Raw genomic sequence first — 23,734 nt, forward strand, 5'->3', positions numbered from 1 at the left:
CAGAAACAAACCTAAACAATAATAAAATACGGTAATAAAAAAAATTGCACTCCACTTGGTTTTGGCCTAAGATTTCTCTGTTTTTGGAACGAAGTTCCTTATCGCGCGTTGTGAAAGGGGGCTAGACGGAATAAATTAAAACCAAAAGTTGTAACGACACTTTTTGCTATAGTTGTTATATTTTACATTTTCGATTTAGCTATCGCTAACGTCCATTCCACGTTGAATACCCGGTGTATTACTATACTATTCTCGTCCGATCACCGAAGTTAAGCAACGTCGGGCGAGGTCAGTACTTGGATGGGTGACCGCCTGGGAACACCTCGTGATGTTGGATTTCTTTTTTCGTCGTAAGATTGTGTCGAGAAAATCTATCATACTGTTATGATACCAATTAACATATAAATTAATCGAAAGGAATTTCGTTCCATCCGGGTGTCCCTTGACACCTCTAAAGTTTTTTATATTTATTTATCTTAATAGCCAGCCTTTTATGCCTGACACACGCCTTTTAATGATGGTGGTGAGCGTGTGACTGTGAGTATCGAAGGAATGCGAATCGGAAGTGGTGCTACGGAGGTACTACATAAAACCTAACCTATAACAAACCACACCACGATCATGTTATTATTAATTCTGATACTGTGCGGTTATCGACATGTTATTAGCCTTTATCAGGCACAGAGGGCTAAATTAGTAAACCCACAAGTGTCCATACTCCATTAGGCTTCATATCAACATCAAGATAAGAAGGTTCACTCACTAACTTTTGTAATAACTAAATTAGGAAACCATTATTGAGTAATAATATAATATTTAAAATTAATATCACTCAATTTAGGTTATCGTAAACGATCTTTAATACAAATAGATTTTTAATAGTTGATGGACTAGATTGCTATAACGTACTTATAATTTATTGTTAACATTTTACTACAGCGTGTGTATATTTTTTGTATTTGTCTGTTGTTCCACAACGATACTTGCGATAGTTTTTGCGCACCACTACTATGTGAAACCAGCTGCCCACCGATGTATTTCCAAAGCATTTCGACTTAGGGTCCTTTACGGAAAGATCGTACCAATTCTTAAAAGGCCGGCAACACACATGCTAGCCCTCTGGCAATGTGAGTGTCTATGGGTGGCGGTCTCACTTAACATCAGGTGAGCCTCCTGCCCATGTTACATAAAAAATAAATACATTCTAACTATATTTAAAAACTTGTTGCATTTGGGTGAGCTGTTAATAACAAGTTATTTATTATTTAAACATATTTATTCAAGAAAACCTTCCACTCGCTAGTTCAATGGCCAGCTCCATTTCTGCCCATTAAAAGCTACAGGTGGGGCGTGACAACAGTTCTGAGTTAAATTTTAGTGTCGCTCATTAAACTCTGAAATTGTGAACACGCTAGATGGATATCCCAGTTTTATTTATTTTCATTTTAACGTTGTCAAACTATTAAAATGAAATAAAAGGCATAAAGACTCTTTTACGATTTAAAATCGGCTCTAAAAAGGTTTTACGTGTAAGAGACAACTTTAATGATTATTAAAAGTATCCATTTGTTTATTATTCAATTTGATATGTCTTGTTTCTTCGGCGTAGTACTGTTTTATGTTTCAAGAAGATCTTACAAAGGAAATACTATACTTATTGTCTGTTTCACAATGTATGGATAAAGTACCAAATAGCTATGCAACACATAACTTATTTGGAAGATAAATTGTGCTATTTGACATTCATAGGACTCATAGCTTATGATGGACTTTATGTGGCCAATAGCGCTATCTGACAGTCGTGACACGCAACAATAGTGTTTATCCTACCAATAAGTAATAAATAGCTAATTTGGAACTTATGTAGAACTTATCCGTACATTGTGAAACAGACCCTAAGTATAGTAGATTGTAGTTTCGTCATCGGACGTCAAGGAAGAATACGAAATTCCAACCGTATTACCTCGACGTCCGTCGTTCTACAACTGAGCGTTATTTAAAGTAGTTTTTACACCACAATGTGGAACTAGCTACCTGAAGTATTCCCGAACCAATAATAATTCGACTTAGGGTCCTTTAATAAAAGAGCGTACCGATTTCTAAATGGTGATATCACTTAACATCTGATGAGTCCGTTTGCCATTGTTATATTTAAAAAAATGCATGCGCATGGAACATTGCAAAAACAGAAACACAAAATATTTCTCCACAAAGAAATAAAAAAACAATTGCTTTGATGGTAATATACATTCCTTTTTTCAAAATCATATCAGAAACGGAAAGTTAAATAACATACTAATTCCTATTAACTTCAAATACCAATTTCTTTAAATACTTACGTAAAGGACAATATTATAAATGATACACGTTTAAATCTAATGTTAAACTCCTCCGAAACGGCTTGACCGATTCTCATGAAATTTTGTGTGCATATCGGGTATGTCTGAGAATCGGACAACATCGATTTTTCATCCCCCTAAATGTTAAGGGTAGTCCACCCCTAAATTTTTAGTTTAATTTTTGACAAAAGTTTTATTTTTTTATGATACAACATACAAAAATACATACAACCCTTAATTGTCACCCCTCTACCATCAACCCCAATTTTTTTATTATAGTCGATAGTTATTTTTATTGAACTAAAAATGTTTTTCCTAGAAATAATACACATGGCAAAACGACGTTTGCCGGGTCAGCTAGTATAATATATATTATTATCAAAATCCCACAAACAGTGTCTTATTATCAAATATCAAGCAATTAAATCACTTGGTCTCTTCTTCATCATTCGTGACCTGCACGTTGAAGCGAGAAGACGCCTGGGGTTGTATCTCTTCGGGTTCTTCTACAGACGGTATTCGATATCCCATCAAAGCTGCACCGTAGTTGCCAAGACCGGTATCCCAGAATACTATCTGAAGAAAAAAACCCATTAATAAAAACTAAATAATCTGATTGTGCCGTTTAATAAAAGTACATGACAGTCTCTTTCGATCACAGCGTACTTTTGACGTGACAACGTCTTATAATTCGATGGAGCCGGCTGCACGCACGAAAAAACATGACTCATGCGGCGTTACCTCGCTCTGAGGCGTTCCATTTAAACATGACATAATTGTATTTATGCGTACAAATAAATGTAACTTGATCAATTCAATTGTGATTTCCATTTACCTCCTTCTCTATATCCATACAAAATACCTATCAAACAAATAAAATTTAATTTTTTTTTTGAAATACAACCATCCCATCAATATTTTTTAAGACGTTGTCACGTTCAACTATCGTCAGTAAACCGACTTTACAGACAACCGATTTTTTTTACAGAAGACGAAAGAGTACCTTAGTTAAAAAATGTAATTAGATCTCAGTACCAGCTGCACTTCTTACTGATACAACAAGAAACCATATTAAAATTAAATTTTAATATTACATGATTTAAACAATTATAAATTATGCATAACAAAAAATTCTACTAATTAGACATCATCTTCATTAAATTCTTATTCGAATACAGGAATACAACCTCTATTCGAATGAGACTTCTTCTATCTATAAGGCCTACAACGCACTAGCGGCTGGCCGCAATGCGGTGTGCCGCTGCGGCGGGCCGCGGTATATACGGTCCGCCGTAGCGGCCTGCCGTATTCCGGCTAACCGTCCCTATTGCGGTCCTATTGCGGTCTGCCGCAATCGTCACTCGTCAGTGCTTCTTGAAATATTACAAATTCAAATTTAATGACGTGGAATAAGTGATACATGTATCTTATGTTCCATAATAAACATATTTTATTTTTTTATTTTTTACTCTTTTAAAATAGGTTTACAATAATTTGTTTACATTTGTTAAATAATTATATGTGATGACGTAGGTAGGACGGCTAACCGCGCCGAGTGCGTGGAGGGGACGCGGCGCGCCGCATCATTCAACCGGTGCGGCTCGCCGGAGCTCCAGATCAACCGGAGCGGTTGACGGTTGACCGCAAGTCAGTGCGTTGTTATCGTGCGGTTTCATATAATAATCGATGTGCGGCCCGCCGCAGCGGCACACCGCATTGCGGCCAGCCGCTAGTGCGTTGTAGGTCTAAAGGCTTAATAATGATAATAATAATAATAATTTGCCTATTATAAATGATATTGCTATATAACGGAATAGATACAAAGATGTGAGGCAGAGTATAAAAGGCTGTAGCGCCGGTATAATTAGAGATGGAGCTATCATCTAAATATCTAATGCTATCTAAAATATTATTAATAATATTCATACCTGATCATCAATAATATATCGAATGTAATATATTTCATTAAATTTTACGAATCCTAATGAGTCAGCGATTTGCTGGCCCCTTCCTGTAGTAAAGAAACCAGCTATGGCAGGAACATTGGCGCTCATACTGAGACTAATCGCCCCTTTTAGCATTTCCTTTGATATACCTGAAATTCATTAAGTATTTTCTTTGAGCATTACGATGTGCACCAATACAGTTCTTTTGTAATATGTTATGCTTCACATAACAGTGAAGGAGACTGTTAAAATTTATTTGAGAGATAATTAGTGGATTCTTATTTAGAAAACATATTTACAACATATTATATCTACGTTCTATTTCTATATTTACTAATATTAATATGTCATAACTCATACATGCGAATGTAATTAATATTCATATAAGGCTAAATTTAAAAGCAAAAGATCATATAATTACAAGGTAGCATTTCTCTTCTACCTTGTAATAATTATTATATAAATATATTAGAGCGACTCATGGCCATATGTAATACGTTTTCAGAATCCCTATTAAATGCGGCAAAACTTGAAATACAGGGTCACTTTTCGGTAGAGTAATATTTTTTCACAGTGGGGTCCGAAGGAAACAAAAAGTTTTGATTTTATTTGATTATATCGTATAACTTAATATTATGTTCAATACACTCAATAAACAACTATAAATAGTATGTCTAACGCAAGAACTCATCAGTACCAATCTAGTGGATATTATGCAAAAGATACAGGATGTAGATATTATCGAATTATAATAAGAATTAGTAAAAAAAGTCAATTTTCTTATAAAAACGCAAAATAAATTATAACTCTGCAGGGGTTGAGCTTAGGGACCTCCCGTAGAACAATTTTTTGCAGCTGATGACCTCATCTATCCCCTATTTGCGTTTGATCCACGATTTTTTGGCCACCCTGTATATTTATACTGGATATAACGACTCGTATCTATACAAGACAGACTCTCACCTCTATGCCGATACCTGGGCTTCAGCGCCAGCACATAAATCTTGAAGTACCTCCTCACACCAAGCTTCTCGAATAGGTTCACTGGCTTCTCCAGCTCGTTATTAAACGCTACAACCGTTGAGTAAAGAGGATTATAAGTGATCTTGACTCGGCTGAATGTCCGAGAGAATGCCTCTGAAAAAAATGTATTTACTTATGTACACGCGTTAGAAGTTATACTTCTTTTGCGTAACAAGATAAAAATCTTTTCAAAAATTTTATTCTACGTTTGTAGAAAAAACGACATTAACAATAGAAAAAACTTACTTGTAACATTTTTCCCTAACGCGACAAAAGAACAACTTCAAAAAAAACGAAATGTTGACTATAGCTAACTACAGGGTGTCGGTTTTTTGTGACGGTGTGCGCGCGCATCGTAATTTGTCGTAAATTTACTCTCACTACTTTTCCCTAACGCGCCAAAAGAAGTTTAACTTCAAAAAAATAGGACTTACTTAATTTTCATATTACTTAATGTTACCTTACCGTCTTTAGCGTGCATAGGACATAGGTTCAAATCCCGGCTATGTATCAATGGACAATGTAAACTGGTATGTCTTCGACCCAAAAATTCGATAGCGTCAGGCACAGAATGCTGATCACCTACTTAACTATTGAGAAAAACAAAACCCAACGCCGATATAGAAAACCGGGCTCCTTTTAAATTAGACTTCTTCTGTAAATTATTATAAAGCATATTGTAGAATATACGCGTGTATTGTTCCCACATAATCTATAATGTATAATAAAAACCGTCTACGAAAATCGGTAAAACCCAATTGAACCAAAGCCAGGCCAGGATATTAAAGGCAATCGGTTCACCTTACGTTTTGAGCGGGCAAGTCTAATATAGACTCATACCAAGAGACTACTTGGAATCCAATTTGCCTACAAAATGTATGGTCCAAATGGTCTCCATTTTTATCCTTTAACATGTTCTACGAAGAGTAGAAGTAGGGGATCCTTTATTGACGTGACAACGTCTTATAATTCGATGGAGCCGGCTGCACGCACAAAAAAACATGACTCATGCGGCGTTACCTCGCTCTGAGGCGTTCCATTTAACGCTTGAAGTGCAAGCGAGAGCGCGAAGCGACAGAGAGGCACAATCGGACACCGCGCTCTTCAGAATTCGTCATCTGTCTCTCTCCTACTTGAGTGAGCGATTCGTGACGTTGTCACGTTCAACTATCGTCAGTAAAGCCGCATTTACATTTATCTGACGTGTTGTGTTGTGATGCATCAGAACGGTATTAGTTTCATACATTTAATATGGAAGCGTTCACATTTATTCAATGCGGTGTGTTATGACGGCTTCTGATGTGTCGTGTCACAGGCGATCCCGGTCCGCGTCAGAAAGGGTGAGGTGCGGGGGGCGGTGCCGTGAGACGTCATACCGCATCAGACTAGTGTGCACGCGCCAGTGTTGTGTTATTACGCGTCAGAAATGGACGAAGAGCAACTAATTGAATACGTAAGACAATTTAAAGTGATTTATAATCCAAAATGTAAAGAATATAAAGATCAAGTTATGAGAGCAGCTATTTGGGAAGAGATAGGAGAATCTTCTTCTTTTTCTTTGTTTAGTTAGAAGCGTTGCCAACGCCAATAATTCCAACTCTTCTTCAAAATCTGAATCTGAATCGGATGATTCTTGAAAAAACATTGCAAATGTGTGAACTCTCTGGGAGTCAAGACGGAACTGATACAAAAAACCGTCATAATGCATCATAACACGTCATATCAATGTGAACAGTAGCCATCACGACAGAGAGCATCACAACACAACACGTCAGATAAATATAAATGCGGCTTAAACCGACTTTACACACAACCGATTTTTTTTATTAACTTCTTTAGTTGACACAACAAAATTTCGAAGTGGCTCTCTGTATACTGCATTTACCATGGAGAGTGTTCGGACGAGTTTTTCGGATTAATACCTGCAGCTGAGTTCCATCAGCAGACGTCGAGGGAGATTACGAAGTTCCATCCGTATCATCTCGACGTCCGTTGTTCAAGAACGGCGCGTTTTTAAGGCAGTTTTTGCCGCGCACCACCACTATGTGGAACCAAAAATCAAAATACGTTTATTCAATTTAGATGCTTCTTAGAGCATGCTTATGAATGTCAACAACGTTTACAAAATTCACGAAAGAGCAGGGCTACGCCATCCGTTCGCAAAACTACCAGGAGGCCTTGTTCTGAGAAGAACGGGCAAGAAACTCAGCAAGTTTTGCCCTCCCTTTACATTACAATTATTCAAAGGAAAATGTCATAAACCACAACGTCATTAAAGTTACATAAGTAAAAAAAAAAAAAAAAACTGTTCTGTGATTTACCACATTCACCATTACACACATATTCATAACACTTCAAAGATAACAAATCAAATTATAAGAATATAATTAGAACTATTGCCAAGCGTTTTTATCTTCCAGGTAGTCATTGACTGTGTCCATTGAGTAACCTTTACACATTAAGGTTTTTTTTATATGTGTTTTGAATCTGTTTAAAGGCAGTTCCAATATTTCACTAGGGATCATGTTATAGCAGCGTATACTTAGGCCCATAAATGAAGTATTTATTTTCTGCAACCTGTAAGACGGCTGGAAAAGTTTTCCCTTATTTCTTGTATTCCTATTGTGAATGTCGCTGTTCTTTAAAAGAGAACTAATGTTACTACGCACAAAAATGATACAGTTTTAAATATATTGGGAAGGTACCGTCAAATATCTATTTTCTTGAACAAATTTCTAAGTGAAGTGCCTGGTTTCAAGCAATAAATTGACCTAATAGCACGTTTTTGCAAGATAAAAATAGATTGTATATCTGCTGCTTTGCCCCATAAAAGAATTCCATACGACATAACGCTGTGAAAGTAACTAAAATATACTATTCTGGCAGTTTCCTCGTCTGTGAGTTGCCTAATTTTCCTAATAGCGTATGCCGCAGAACTAAGCTTGTCAGAAAGTTTAGTGATATGCTGACTCCATTGAAGTTTTTGGTCTATTGTAATGCCCAGAAATACCGTAGAATCAACTAAATTTAGTTTTTCATTGTTCAATTTAAGCTCTATAGTTGTAGTTTTAACATTAGGTAAAGTAAATCTTATGCATTTTGTTTTTGTGGCATTTAATTGTAAATTATTTGCAGAAAACCAGCACACTATTTCAGAAAGTGCATTGTTCACATCGTCAAAATTTGTCTTATATCTATTTACTTTAAAAATCAAGGACGTGTCATCAGCAAACAATACAATATCACATAATGGCTTTGCATAAGAAGGCAAATCGTTAATATATATAAGAAATAAAAATGGTCCCAATATTGATCCTTGCGGGACTCCCATTTTAATGTGTGATTCCGAAGATTTAGTTCCATTTATATCAACTTTATGAGTTCGACAACTTAGGTAAGAGGTTATTAAGTTAAGAGCTACATTTTTTATACCATAGTGGTCAAGTTTGCAAAGCAGAGTCTCATGATCAACACAATCAAACGCCTTGAACAAATCGCAGAAAACTCCCAGTACATTTTGAGTTTTCTCCCATGCATCAAATATATGTCATAACAGAGCTATTCCAGCATCGGTAGTGGAGCGACCTTTAGTAAAACCGTATTGTGCGTTGTGTAGAAGACTGTTTGTATTAAAGAATGTAATTAAATATGTTAATTAATTATGTTCTAGTATAATTTTTTCAAAAACTTTACTTAAAGTTGGCAATATTGAGATGGGTCTAAAATTAGTAGGATCTGTCCTGCATCCAGATTTAAATGAAGGTATTATTTTTCTATGCTTCATTACATCTGGGAAACTTCCTTCATCAATACAATTGTTAAAAATATACGCAAGATCTGGGGCAATAATATCTATAATGTCCTTAATAATACGTACAGAAACATCCCACAAGTCTCCAGAATGTTTTAATTTTAAAGATTTAAAAGTTTTAACTACATCACCAGCGCTAACGTGCTTAAACTGAAAATTTATTTTGCATTCCGGTACGTGACTTTTAAGAAAACTAATAGCCTCTTTGGGAGAGGAATTTAGAGAAGATGTAGTAATTACAGGTATGTTTGTAAAGAAATCTTCAAAAATACCAGCAATTTCTGAGCTTTCAACAATAATCTTATCATCTACCTTTAAAAAGAATGAATTATTACGGGATTTAAAGTTTCCTGTTTCTCGATTTATAACATTCCAAGTAGTTTTGATTTTATTACTTGAATTCTTAATTTTCTCACGTATATGCAATGCTTTTGTATATTTGCAAACTTTTCTAAAAGTTTTGGAATAATTTCTGACATATTCCATAAACACTGCGTTGTGATTATATTTTCTTAATGCATATAATTCATAAAGCCTATTCCTACTCTTAAAAATACCACTCGTGGCCCAGTCATCAAACTTGATTTTTTTGTTGCATTTTACAGTCTTTAATGGGTAAATACTATCAAACTCATTTTGAATAACATTAAACAATCTTTTGTATTGACTCTCCGAATTATTTAGAACAGAGTAATCTATTGCACAAACCTTAGAATTAATACTTTGCCTAAAACTTTCGATGCGACTTTTTGTGATGGGGCGATACTTAACGTGCTTGGCTTCATCAAATATTTTGTCAGAGAAGCCAACTATCAGACCACAATGGTCAGAAGTAAGGTTTGTTATTACTGATTTAGAAATAGGTTTGTCACTCGAAAATATGTTATCTAAACAAGTTGCTGAATGGGAGGTGATTCTTGTTGGTTCAGAGAATTGGTTTACTAAATTGAAGCATTTAAACATTGAAATAAATCTAGTGCTTACTGAAGTACTTTCAAGTATGTTTATGTTAAAATCTCCGGAACCGGTTGGCCACTGAAGTATTTCCGAACCAATTCAACTTAGGGTCCTTCACGAAAAGAGCGTACCAATTCTTAAAAGGCCGGCAACGCACTCGCGAGCCCTATGGCACTGAGGCCATGGGCGGCGTATCACTTAACACCAGATGAGCCTCCTGCACGTTTGTCCCCGTTTTGTTCCCCGCACGTTTGTTCTATAAAAAAAGTGTGTGTACTTATGTACACGCGTTAGAAGTTATACTTCTTTGGCGTAACAAGATAAAAATCTTTTCAAAGATTTTATTCTACGCTTGTAGAAAAAACTACACTAACAATAGAAAAAACTAAAATTTCGACTATAGCTAACTTCAGGGTGTCGTTTTTTTGTGACGGTGTGCACACGCATCGTAAAAATTGACTCTCATCATTTTTCCCTTAGGCGCCAAAAAACTAACGTATAACTTCAAAAAATTGTGATTTTATAATTTTTAAGCATCAAAAAAAAGAGTGTTGAAATTAATAAACACCGCGTCATCTTATGAATTGCATCAAACTCTCAAACCGTAAGCTGAATCGGAATTCTTTTTACGGATACTGTAAAAATGTAGGCTCAAAAAATCCAAGGAATCCACTCTCTAATGTTACGACCGATACAGGAAAATCGAATTTTAGTCGATTCGATACCCTATATTACAAAGGGGACAGATTTGAATATTCCTATCTTTATTTGCGATAACACTTTTTTAACAAGTCATAGTATTGCCGTTATTCTTTTTATTGCATCGCAATTCATGAATCCGTGAGGTTAGATTTTTAGGTTATTTTATTTTAAAAAAAATTGTTTTATTTTAGATTATGGTTGGTGATTCTATAATCGTATATAAAATTCTCGTGTCACAATGTTCGTTCCCATACTCCTCCGAAACGGCTCGACCGATTCTTATGATTCTTTTAATGCATATTCAGTAAGTCTGAGAATCTGCTACTATCTATCTTTCAAACCCTTAAGTTATTAGGGGAGTCTTAAGGGGATTATAGAATACCAAGACTGTTAATGAACATTACCTTCGTTTCAGCTCTCCACTAGTAGAAAATCAATATAATATTACTTATTAGCCATAATTATTGTATTGGATAGATTGTAGTTCATGTAAAAAAAAATAATGTGCATATAGAAAATCCACATGATTTGATCCTCAAGATTTTTTTTATTATTGGATAGAGGGGCAAACGAGCCTACAGGACGTCTAAAAGGCAGTAAACCCAGCCCATGGAGACTCATCTTAGTGGGTGCGTTGCCGGCCTTTGAGGAAGGAGTATACTATTTCTTTAAACAATTGGATGTCGCACTTAAGTCCGGAAGTCGATTCGCGCTGCACCGTTATCTACTTCGCCTATTACTACTTTATTTTATTTTAATAACAAAAAATATTAACTAGTATTACATTTTCAGTAAATTTTATTTTTAATATTCACTCATATTACAGTACAATATTGCAAATAACAAAATATATATGTGGTTTACAATCGCTAAACCACCGGTAATTCGATATGCTACTCAGTAATTGCATGAAATAAATATTTCCCTTTATATATTATTGAGTGAATATGTTCTATTTTAGACTATTATTACCTACTGCTATTTGTAGAATTTCGCACTGTGCATCGTTAATAAAGTGCAACAAATATAATAGTTTCATTTGTTTATTACCTAGAGGTGATTGACCTTATACTACAGCGATGAAACACAAATGTCTGAAGGCATCTATAATTTATCTATTGAGCAGTGTTGGCCTAGTGCCTTCAGCGTGCGACTCTCATCCCTGAGGTCGTAGGTTCGATCCCGGCTGTGCACCAATGGCCTTTCTTTCCATGTGCGCATTTAACATTCGCTCAAACGTTGAAGGAAAACACCGTGCGGAAACCGGCCTAAAAAGTCTACGGAATATATCAGAAGAACACCTACTTACTGTTAGAAAGAAAACAATAATCAGAGAATAGAGCACTGAGGCCCAAAGGTTGTAGCGCCATGGTTTTTTATACTTAACTATTCTTTTAGTCATGAACGAAAGAGGTTGGGACAAAATTCATCTATGGCTAGTCCCCGCACTGGGGAGCCCTTGTGTTGTCCGTAAGAAAACAATTAATCCGTGGTGCATATTTAAACGAATTTTTATAAGAAAAAGTACATTAAGAGACTGTGAATTTAATGAGTATGTGAATGTGTGTGTGGGTATAATACATTCAGTATTTTAGAGTGTGGCTGAGAGTTGTTATAAGCGGTATGACTGTGGAGCCTCAAGAGTCATGCCAAAATACGTAGAAAGGGGTCTGTAGATTCGAAATCCAATTAGGCTAGCGTAATTTTTATGTGTTTTGTGAGTTTAACGTCTTTATAACGACATTTGTTATAACAAAAACCTCTCTATAATAAGAATAATGCCACACGTGTTAATGCAATTAACAATAACAAAGGCAAGACGGCTGTTTATGACCTCAGGTGTCTTTCTTAGAAATTCCGGCATTAAAAAAACTTGATTTAAAAAAATTTGATTATAAACACAATTACACTTAAGTAACATACTTTGACGTTGACGTCTAATTACGAAAATATTTCTACGTTATAGAGAATGGCTGTTACGTTATAAGGGAGCGTTCAAGTATTACGTCACGCAATTTTTGGAAATTATTGATCCTCCCCCCCCCCCCATGTAACACGCCGTAACGTTTTCCTGTACCCAAGTATAGTAAAACGTTTCGTGACCACCTCCTAGTGACTCTTTATACCTATAAGTTACCATTATAATATACCAGGTGTAAAGTACTGGAAAGTCGAAAATAATATTAACAATAACGCTTAATTTAATCCCCGCCCCGCATTGTAACGTTTTACAAAAGGACAAAAAAAAATCTTTACGTAATACTTGAAAGCTCCTAATACTACAGAGTGAATAAATTTATGGGTTTTGTGTAAAACCAAACAAATGTAACAATTTTTTACATTATAAAGAGTTTTTATTTATAACAAATGACGTTATAAAGAGTTATCACTGTATATGTGTTTAGAATCATTTACCTATCGATTGTAATACAATTAGAAATTATCGTAATTGGTTAAATTTGTTTTTTTTCTCTTCCTTCCTTATAACGAAGAAAAATTCTCGTTCCCTGAAATTCGTTATAAAGAGTATACACTGTATGTAACTAACGTTTCTCCTGAATCCTCATGATGAGAACACCTATAAGTTTGTCTGTCCCTTCCTTGACCGCAGCAATTGACATTTTATCTTTCATCCAAATTCTGGCTTGATGTGTGAATTCGTCCACTCCTTCCTTATCGTCAGCTATCTTCACTGACCGGTATGTAATCTAAAAAAAAATGCTTATTAAAGTTATTTTAACATCTCTATTACTTCCAAATTGAACTAAATCCGGTCACGTGCAAATCTAAAGCTTGTTTTGTGAGTGTCTTCTATGTATAAACAGATAAATAACTCAGAGCATTAATTTATTATGATTTTCAGTAAATCAGAGAAAAGTTAATAGGTGCGAAGGTGGTATATCAGGATAGCGGGAATCACAATAGTAAAACAGAACAAAACCGCGTGACCTGACCAGAACAATTGTTTTTCTAATAAGCGACCCGCCCTGGTTTCGTAGGGGCAACCGTAAACAAAGATTACATACTTAAAACTTCCTCATGAATCATTCATGATATTGGTAAAACCACAATAAATTCCGTGCAGTCGTTTTTGAGCTAGACGCGGCGGACGACTTGTTTTTATTTAATTTAGTTTTACCGTTTTTTCTCCAACTCACTTTGCAACTCCGACTCCACGTAAAAGTCTTTTAATTTTTCAGGTTGACACCTATGACACTCATAAAATATTTATTTTACAGCTTTCTGTTGGTAAGAGAATTTTAAAATAAATTCAGTCTCACAAACTTTACCTCTTTAAATTAATATAAATAAAAGGATACGGTTATTAGCTTTAACCCAAAAAAGGCACTCGGAGGAGTTAGAATTTCTGCAGACATATGTGTTTCTGAGGCCATCAGTGCATCTTCTGCAACTGATCAACAAGAAGAGAAGAGAAGAGGGCCACTCTAGTAGAAGGCCAATAGGCTTATTATCAGAAAACGTTAGTCAAAAGAATCCAGATGGCACCTGGTAACACGCTTGAGAAACCGCCATTACGGCTTTATATCCCAGCGTAAGACTGAGGTAGCCCTCTTGTTGCATTGAGACATATTAGGAACAAGCTCGAAGAAAAGAGAATCATAGCTGTGATATCGCTTGATATAGAGGGCCTTAGTCATTTGCCAGACGTACTGTAGCCGTATGTATGTGTATCTTTTATTTACGCCACAAGAAAAACAAGTAATAATAACTACGAATCAACCTAATTATCTCCTAGATAATTTTAGGTAATAATTTATTTCTAACTAAATAGACACTATAATAAACTCACATTCGCCGTAAAACAAAAGGCATTACAGTCTAAACGCTTGAAGCTAAGTATAAAAGCCTACAAAACTTTCTAAGCACCACTTCCGCAGGTGTAAAAGCTTAAGTCGCCGTGTGGACTTGTTTGTTTATCTTTGCTAAATACTGAGTGAAAAGCTTACGAATTACAGCTCGTTGTTTGAATAATAGTTAACCTACTGTTTGGCTTCGTGGTACTGAAACTACAGGTAAATATAATTACAAGCTATTTAAAATTATAGAAAAGAATAAAAATCGGTTGTGTATAAAGTCGGTTTACTGACGATAGTTGAACGTGACAACGTCATAAAAAAATACTGATGGAATGGTTGCATTTTTCAAAAGAAAATTTTAATTTTATTTGTTTGATAGATATTTAGTTCAATCAAGTAGGAGAGAGATAGATTTCGAACGCTGCCGAACACGGAGGCCGATTGTGCCTCTTTGTCGCTCGTACCGCGCTCTCGCTTGCACTTCAAGCCATAAATAGAACGCCTCAGAGCGAGGTAACGCCGCATGAGTAATGTTTTTTCGTGCGTGCAGCCTGCTCCGTCGAATTATAAGACGTTGTCACGTCAAAAATTTATATTTATACGATTAAATTCTGATATAAACCCTCGTCACCTGTTTCGTTAAATATTTTTAAAATTGGTTTATTCTTTAAATTCTCCAATCTGAAACATTATTGTTAAATTGGGAATCGAACCCAGAAGTTTGAGACCAAGGCGGTTTAACGTAAACTTTCCTGTTTACAATGTTTTGGAAATGGGCAAACGGGACATAAGGCTCATCTGATGTTAAGTGATACCGCCGCCCATAGACACTCACATTGCCAGGGATCTCGCTTGTTGCCGGCCTAAATGTAAACTGTAAACAACTACCCTAACTACTCCGTCATTATACATACATTTATCTAAGGTGACCAACTATTTTTTATTCAAAAAAAGTACACTTTGCAAGTATTTCATAGGTGAAAAAAAAGAAGACAAAAACGATAAAAACTTTATTTTCTTTTAAAATTTATTTTTCTTCGGAATGGATTTTTGTTTGCTAAATGAGGATGTTCGTCTAACAATGTAGCCACATCCGAACAACTTTCATTTTGCATATTAAATTTGACTGTTAAGACGGCAGATAATGTTTTTACAGAAAGTTGCGACTTCTCACTGCTCCAATAATCATTCCCTAGTGAAAATAGCCTTTCAATAGCAGCATTAGTGCCTGGACAACATAAGGAAATTTCTATTAAAATTAAATTATACAAATGAGTACTTATAGAGTACAGAATTTGAAAACGGTTTGCGAAAAAAGCGTACAAAACTCAGTAAATGAGTATAGTTGGTGACCTTATTTTATGACACGATACGTCGTTATAGCGAAATCGCTTCGAGAACATTCTGTCAATTTGTATGACTCAATGCTCAATACTTGGCGATTAAAAAGAGTGGCGGAAAGTTTCTTGCCAGTTCTTCTTACCCGCTCTACGCCCTTGACTTGCGAACTGGTGGTACGACGATTCATAAGTGTACTTGTATTGTTTGCCTATATGAATAAAGAAATTTTGAGTTTGAGAAGATATAAAGATGTCAATCGTTTCGGTGACAGTATTAAACACTCGCAACGCCTTTGTTAAGGGGGCCTAGTTTCACAAATTTGTTCTGCCCCTAGGACTGCAAATAACCTTCGTTATCCGCTGATTAAAGTTCTTTAATCAGTGAATTTTCAGTGCCTCTTACAATAGGTGTCGAAAGCTGTTACCGATATAATTTGTTCAGCTTGATCGTTTCGGGGAATTTAAAATACTGGTTCATTGTTGAGTCTTAAAAGTATCTCAATTACGCAAATTAGCGTTTCAATGGACAATCCATTTTTCCCTTTTCTCTTTGATTAAATATTTCGCGATGTAATTGGAATTTTTTGATTACCTTTGCAACTCTATTGAATTTAAATGATAAAATATATTTTACAAATAATATTTTTACGTTACATCGTCTGAACTTTATTAAGTTAACACACAGGTGTTTGTTGTCATACATTTCACCCGATTTTTGTGAATTAATTTGCAAATTTCGGACAATATTGCGAATATGGTATGCATTTTCTACAGTATAAGTACAATCTATCCCAAAAAAATAATGAAAATATTCAAACGCTTCCAACTACAAATTTAAGTTTTTACGGGTGATTTCCTATTTAAAAATACCTATTCGCCTTATACTTATTGGCCTAAAAATAAAAACATTTCAATAGTTAGCGTGTTTGAATGTGTTTCTGATATAAAGAGAACCTGAGCCTGATCGCACGGTACTCTAAGGGGTGACTGATTGATTTATATAGAGCTAGCTAGACGTCTCGAAGCTTTTGATATGTGGTGTTACTGTCTTATACTTCGCATCAGCTGAGCGACGAATGAAAGAGTCCATCAACGACTCGGAACGTCACGAAAGTTTATGCAGCCTGTTAAGTAGCATATCTCGGACATGTCTTGCGTCATCAATACGTTGCAGCTCATAATGATGGGCAAAACTCAAGGCAAGACACGGGCTGGTAGAAGGATGAAGTCGTGGTTGCGGGACGTACGGGAATAGACACTAGAGCTTTTTAGACTTGCGCTAGATACGCGGCAATTCAAGTTGTTAACAGTCAACCTTTAACAATAAAGTGGCGCCTGAAGAAGAAGATCTTTTGTCTAATATACGTAAACATGCAATGGTACGGTCGTTCTTTTGACAATTGAACGTTTCGTTTTTTGTTTTATATTCCAACTCTGATTGTGTGGAAAATGGGCAATAAGAGTTATGGAATCCTAGTACAATCCGCTCTTTGATGACCCGCATATAGCCAGTCTCATTTAAAAATCTAGAGAACTCTTACAAGCATAATACTACGGACAAACATACTTCTTCAGTTAAGTAATGTTTCTTCAACAACCTGACAGCATCCTCATACCGCCTCTCCTGCAAGTCTTCGAACCGTATTCCGCCAGGATACCTTCCCCAGATTGATGGTGCCTTTATTCTAGTTTCTAAGATCTTCATTTTCTCCAACTGTTCAGCTTCTGTACTCTTTGCCATCTTCTACTGTGTCTGTAAATTACAAAATTTATTTTTATTTTCAAACATTTAATAACACACCCAAACACAAACAAAGCTTATGAATATAAGAACTAGTGAACAATTGAATTTTTTTTAAACTTTCAACTTTAGAAAGATATCTTAATATATATATAAATTATGTGTCACGTTGTTTGTCCGCTATGGAGTCCTAAACTACCGAACCGATATCAATCAAATTTGCACACCGTGTGTAGTTTGATCCAACTTAAAAGATAGGATAGCATACATCTCAATTTATACCCGCAATATTATTTTATTGCCAAATATTTGTTTATTATTTGATAGTCACAATTCTAACAGATGGCGCTGTGTTGAAAGTAACAACGTTTCACATAAGCTACAATTTAATGGCATAACCACCATAAAAGCATGGTGGTCCCCATGACTGGTGTTCTCCTACCGTTTCCCTTGAATAGTTTACTACTGTGTAATATAACAAAAATCATAGCCACAGCAACGCTTGGCCGAGTCTTCTAGTATATTATAAATTCGACAACCAAATATAAAAGGGATATCTTTATTTGTCTCAAAGCCCTCACAATAGCGTTGCGTTAAAGACATTAACATTACTATTGTATTAAATTACCACATCGTACTTACTAAGTAAAAACTTTAATTTAGAAAAATTGCTGTATGAAATTATATTAAATATTTATAAAAACCACACAATTATTTACACAAACTTGATTTGAAAATGTCAATGTCAGACAATAATTGGCGTTATTTGTCATTTTGATGTAAATTGGTATAATCTATGAATCTTTTATCGACTATTAAATACTCAAATGTACAGCAGTGTTGGCCTAGTTGCTTCGGCGTGCGACTCTCATACCTGAGGTTCGATCCCCGGCTGTGCACCAATGGACTTTCTTTCTATGAGCGCATTTAACATTTGCTCGAACGGTGAAGGAAAACATCGTGAGGAAACCGACATGTTTTAGACCCAAAAAGTCGACGGCGTGTGTCAGGCACTGGAAGCTGATCACCTACTTGCCTATTAGATTTAAAAATGAAACAGATTCAGAAATCTGAGGCCAGGACCTAAAGAGGTTGGTAGCGCCACCGATTTATTTATTTAAATACTCAATTGTCAATGAATTTATTAAAATAAACTGACGGTTTTAACACATAAGCGAAGAAATAACAAATGTTGAAAAAACGATTTATTTAAATCATAGGAGATATTCTAGTTTTACAATCAGCAACAACATTATGGTTCATAATAATAATAATTTATTTATTGCAAGAATATGGTACAAAAATGTGTAAGGTGGTACAATCGTAAGTTCGCATATTCTGCCACTAATGGCGCGCAAATTTGTCTTAAAGAATTTTACATTGTTAGTCAAAGTCAATTCTTATATTATTTGTATCGTACATATCATATCATACAATTCATGATGTGCACTTGGTATCAATAATGAACTAGTGACAAATTAAATGCTTTTTAAAATCGTTTGGAGTGAAATCTGTGAAAGAAGCCGAAGGCAACAAAGAAGGGTGGATCCAAATTGCTTAAATTATAAAATTACTGATTGCTTTGAACGCTAAAGGGTTTTAATACAAAGTTTATTAAACTGTTTGTAATTTAAATGTTTCTCGGAATAAGGATCGCCTCAAATGACAAATGAACGGTTTTCTGGTATTGAAGCTTTGTTTAGTGTACAATTTATATCATATTTTTACAATTTTTTTTCTTATATTTTCGTAGCTAATATCTAAAAAAGGGTTATGTAATAAGTTTGATGTATCTGTGTGTGTGTCTGTGGCGCCGAATCAGTATTTTAATGCTCCTAAACGAAAGGAAAGATTATGATGCATTTTTCTTGCTTCTTAGCTTGTTATCTGTTGATACAGCTCTTTTTCTTGTTAATAGTTACTTTTCTTTATAACATATGTTTGACCTTACATTTGGACCACCTACATGGTAATTAGCTACTGTTATGATTTTTTTTTATATAACAGGGTGCAAACGGGCAGGAGGCTCACCTGATGTTAAGTTATACCACCGCCCATGGATACTCTCATTGCCAGAGGGCTCACGAGTGCGTTACCGGTCTTTTAATGATAAAGCTTTAAGATTACCTAATATGTATTATCGTACCTTAGATATTCATAATTTAGTAGACGACAATGCCGACGTAAGCGTATACCACTTAATATATTGTTCAAAGATCCTATGGAACAATGAGATAAGTTAGGCGTGGGGTCTGCAAACCCGAGATACCTTCTTGTTTTGATAACATCCCGCAAATTAATTAAGACTTAAGATAACGATTTGCTTAAATTCCTAAACATACATAACAATATATTGGCTGGTACAGAACATCGAAATTTTATACTCTAACAGTGTTTTTGCCTCGACTTTAAACTGATTAAAGATAGTTTTTAATAGACACTTACAGCTTCTAACAGGCCTGAAGCCCGTCACAGACTTAGCTATAATATTAATATTTTTATGGCTAGGCATATTACTATATATTTTCTATACTAATTTTCGCGTGACCGCACACTCAGCTATAATATATATTTCTGTGACGTCACCAAGCGATACCGTAATATACATTATTGCAAAATCAATTAAATGAAGGCAAAATATATATTTCTCAGTGTGTGGTAGCTTGCTATAATATATATTATAGTACGGTATATTCATATATATTATAGCCTAGTCTGTGACGGGCTTTAGTAATACACAAGCGCTAAAGGGTTACCTAAGACAGGGTGGAATGGAGAAAGATTTGCAATACCAACGCGGCCTTCATTTATGAATAACGCGACTAAAGAAGAATGGACACGAAAATCTTATCACTCAAAGGACACTCGGTCCTTCGTTGTTTCTCTGCCTTCTCTTCTATCTATTCTATCTCTTTCTAATTTCATGTATTTATCAACGTCGTTATATTTACAATTGTCAGTAGTTGTTACCGTGTATAACATGAAACTTGTATCATTATTAAAAATCATTCACAGTTAAATTCTACTTACCGTATAGAAAATATCGTAACCGCGTTACACAACGTGCTACCATAAACTGAAATTTGTGAGGGAAAAAAGAAAAATAAATCGATACACATTACGACCTGAAAGTTTCGTCGTGTCACGGACAAGAGTAGCACAATGTTTGAGAAGTGGTTCCGTTTATAATATATTAAAAAAGCTCAAGAAACACTTCGCTGATTTAAACAATTCTGATCGAAATCATATCGAAAAACATAAACATTTTGTTCTATTTATTTAAATGCCCGCTCGTGTCCAAGTGGGATAGGCAGTTTACTAAGTTAGACTATGTCAGATAAATATTATTTATATTATTCATTAATTAATTGGAGTTTTATCAACTGATAAGATGTTTGTTAATTAAAGCTTAAAGTGTTAAAAAGAAATGTTTCTTTTATCTTCTGGATCTTTCTGGATGTGTCCAGGAATCTTTTTTACATATAAAAAATATAGAAAACACATTTCCTGTAATTTTCTAAATAATAATCTTAATCTATAATATAAAAATGAATCGCAAAATGTGTTGGTAAGCGCATAACTCAACAACGCCTGGACCAATTTGGCCAATTATTTTTTTATAATATTCCTTGAAGTACGAGGATGGTTCTTACGGAGAGAAAAAATAAAAAAAAATAGTGAAAAAGGCTAAAAACAACACTTTTATATATTCCCATACAAAATATTCGTAATAATACTTAAAAGTCAATTTGAACTTTAATACCATATTATAAAGTTCAAGTGTTAGTGGAGGGGTTCCGGGAAGGTAAATTTTTATTTTTTGACATAATGTATTTGTTGTCTTATCAACTTTCTTTTTTTTATCTTACTAGCTAGACCGGTGTCCCGAATAGCAGAATAAGTATTTAAAAAAAATAAAGAATGACTGTTAGGCGGTACGATGTTCGCCAGGCCAGCTAGTTATTAATAATAATATAACACTGTTCAATAAAAGTTATATTTACCCGATTGCAGTGTTATTCAATTTTTAATTTAATTGTACAAGTGTCTATATGACTTTAGTAGCTGTTACGAACACGAAAATATCTTAGAATTTGTTCCTTAACTTCAATGGGGCAAAAGCTATGCATTCGTATATACATATATTTTCTTTATAGACAAGAGGCCCTCAGCCATATGTGCCCAAACATTGGTATAAGAATTAAAATTTCGTTATTACTTTGAATTTCTGACAATAAACCCTTACATTGCAACAATAGTTCAAGTATTCGTCTGAGTTGACAATAATTCCGTTCTGACTTAGATTTTCACAACCAAAAATATGTTCATGCTTTCGTATAGTTCCAAATATGCCCCACTGCACTGCTCAAAATCGTAGAAATTTTATTGTTACAATATTATATAAACTATACGATTCGTAGTTCGTTCATAAAGGTACTGTATTTATTTACTACATTCTATTATAAAGATGTATTGCTTCTGTACTGTACTGTATTTCTTCTGTACTGTAATTATTTTGTGCTGTACTGGATTCCTTTACTACTTTTTCTTATATAGCCCATAGATCTCTGACATCTGCTTAATTGAATCTGAACATAATTGATCAGAACACGTTTGGCTACAGTATTTCAAATCAAAATATGTTAATAACAATGTAGATGAGTACTAGTTTTAGCTACTTTGCCTATCGTAGCTACATAACTCTATTTAAAAGCAGTCAATGCCAGTCAATATTCGGATTGCACAATACCGTACCTAGCACCGTAAAACACAGTTCTTAAAAACCTTGTCCTTACTACTGAAGTTTTTAATACCATATTTAATGGTAAAGATTAGTTTTAGTGGAACTTTATTTCTCATTACAATTTTTGTTTACATAAGAAACTTATATATGAGACGAGATACACGTTGTCATCAGCCCTGCGATTCTGTAACTCACACAGCGGTTTTCGCATCGGCGGTCGCTCTCAAATCAGTCGTGAAGCAGTCATTTTATTATTTGGCATTCAGCCCTGCGATTCTGTAACTCACTTCACGAACTCACACAGCGGTTTTCGCATCGGCGGTCGCTCTCAAATCAGTCGTAAAGCAGTCATTTTATGTTTTTGCATTCTGAAAAGGTGGGAGCTTGTACTTTATTGTTTATCAGAATGCCAAATCATAAAATGACTGCTTCACGACTGATTTGAGAGAGACCGCCGATGCGAAAACCGCTGTGTGAGTTCGTGAAGTGAGTTACAGAATCGCAGGGCTGATAAACAATAAACTACAAGCTCCCACCTTTTCAGAACGGGAAAGTGAGTTACAGAATCGCAGGGCTGCCGTCCTTATTTTAGTCTACTAGGCTCATTCTGATATGTATCTTTCATGCCCTTTTGAATTGGTTGAACGCGCTAATATTACGAATTTTAGATGGTAATTGATGAAATAATTGCACACCCTCATACTAAATAGACTTCTTCAAATAATTTGTACGCGGCTTCGTATAACAACCTATTACATACTATACTATATAATATATTTAAATTTAGAAGCAATTTTAGCAAAAAGAAATAATCTGTTAGCAAAAAAAACTGATCGGCTACTTGTCCATAAATAACAAAATAGTTCAACGTCATAAATGCAATCTGAGGTCAATAGGGTTGAAATTCCTGTAATTTATGAAAAGTCGACCGATTTAAAAACCTATGCGATTTACCACCACTGTGGAACTATTGAAATATAATTGTTTAGTATCTGTGTTACACTATTGATATAACCATGAACATATTTAAAAGATGAATATGCTCCAATAACTGCGTTTTGTTTCTCGATATAGAATTGTTGAATTTTCACAATAAACGACAGCAAACGAAACGTGTCGAAAAAATCGGTGTTGTATCAACCAATACAAACTAATATCAATTTGAACTAGAGTATAAATTTAGTGGTAACATTATTACGTATCTGTTTCCGCATACAGTTACGTTAATTTACCTAATTACCGGTCTATAGTACTGGAGTTCGCCAGAGCCGGCCTTAACTTTACATTGATACAGTACCCCGGATATTAAATTA

General features: G+C 34.9%; 1 protein-coding gene and 1 pseudogene across 1 annotated transcript; one reads left to right on the top strand and one right to left on the bottom strand.

The window, feature by feature from the left end:
• Window positions 1-204: 204 nt before the first annotated feature.
• Window positions 205-337, top strand: LOC125059461 (annotated as a pseudogene).
• A 2,365-nt stretch (window positions 338-2,702) lies between these two features.
• LOC125059384 lies at window positions 2,703-18,373 on the bottom strand. The gene is made up of 6 exons (XM_047663790.1): window positions 18,320-18,373; window positions 17,504-17,689; window positions 13,327-13,486; window positions 5,249-5,422; window positions 4,268-4,434; window positions 2,703-2,915 (listed from the first exon to the last, which is right to left on the bottom strand). The coding sequence occupies exons 2-6, from the start codon at window positions 17,675-17,677 to the stop codon at window positions 2,766-2,768; spliced, it is 825 nt and encodes a 274-aa protein (XP_047519746.1). The 5' UTR covers window positions 17,678-17,689; window positions 18,320-18,373; the 3' UTR covers window positions 2,703-2,765.
• Window positions 18,374-23,734: the final 5,361 nt, after the last annotated feature.

This window comes from Pieris napi, chromosome 19, assembly GCF_905475465.1.
Source record: "Pieris napi chromosome 19, ilPieNapi1.2, whole genome shotgun sequence".
NCBI lineage: Eukaryota > Metazoa > Arthropoda > Insecta > Lepidoptera > Pieridae > Pieris > Pieris napi.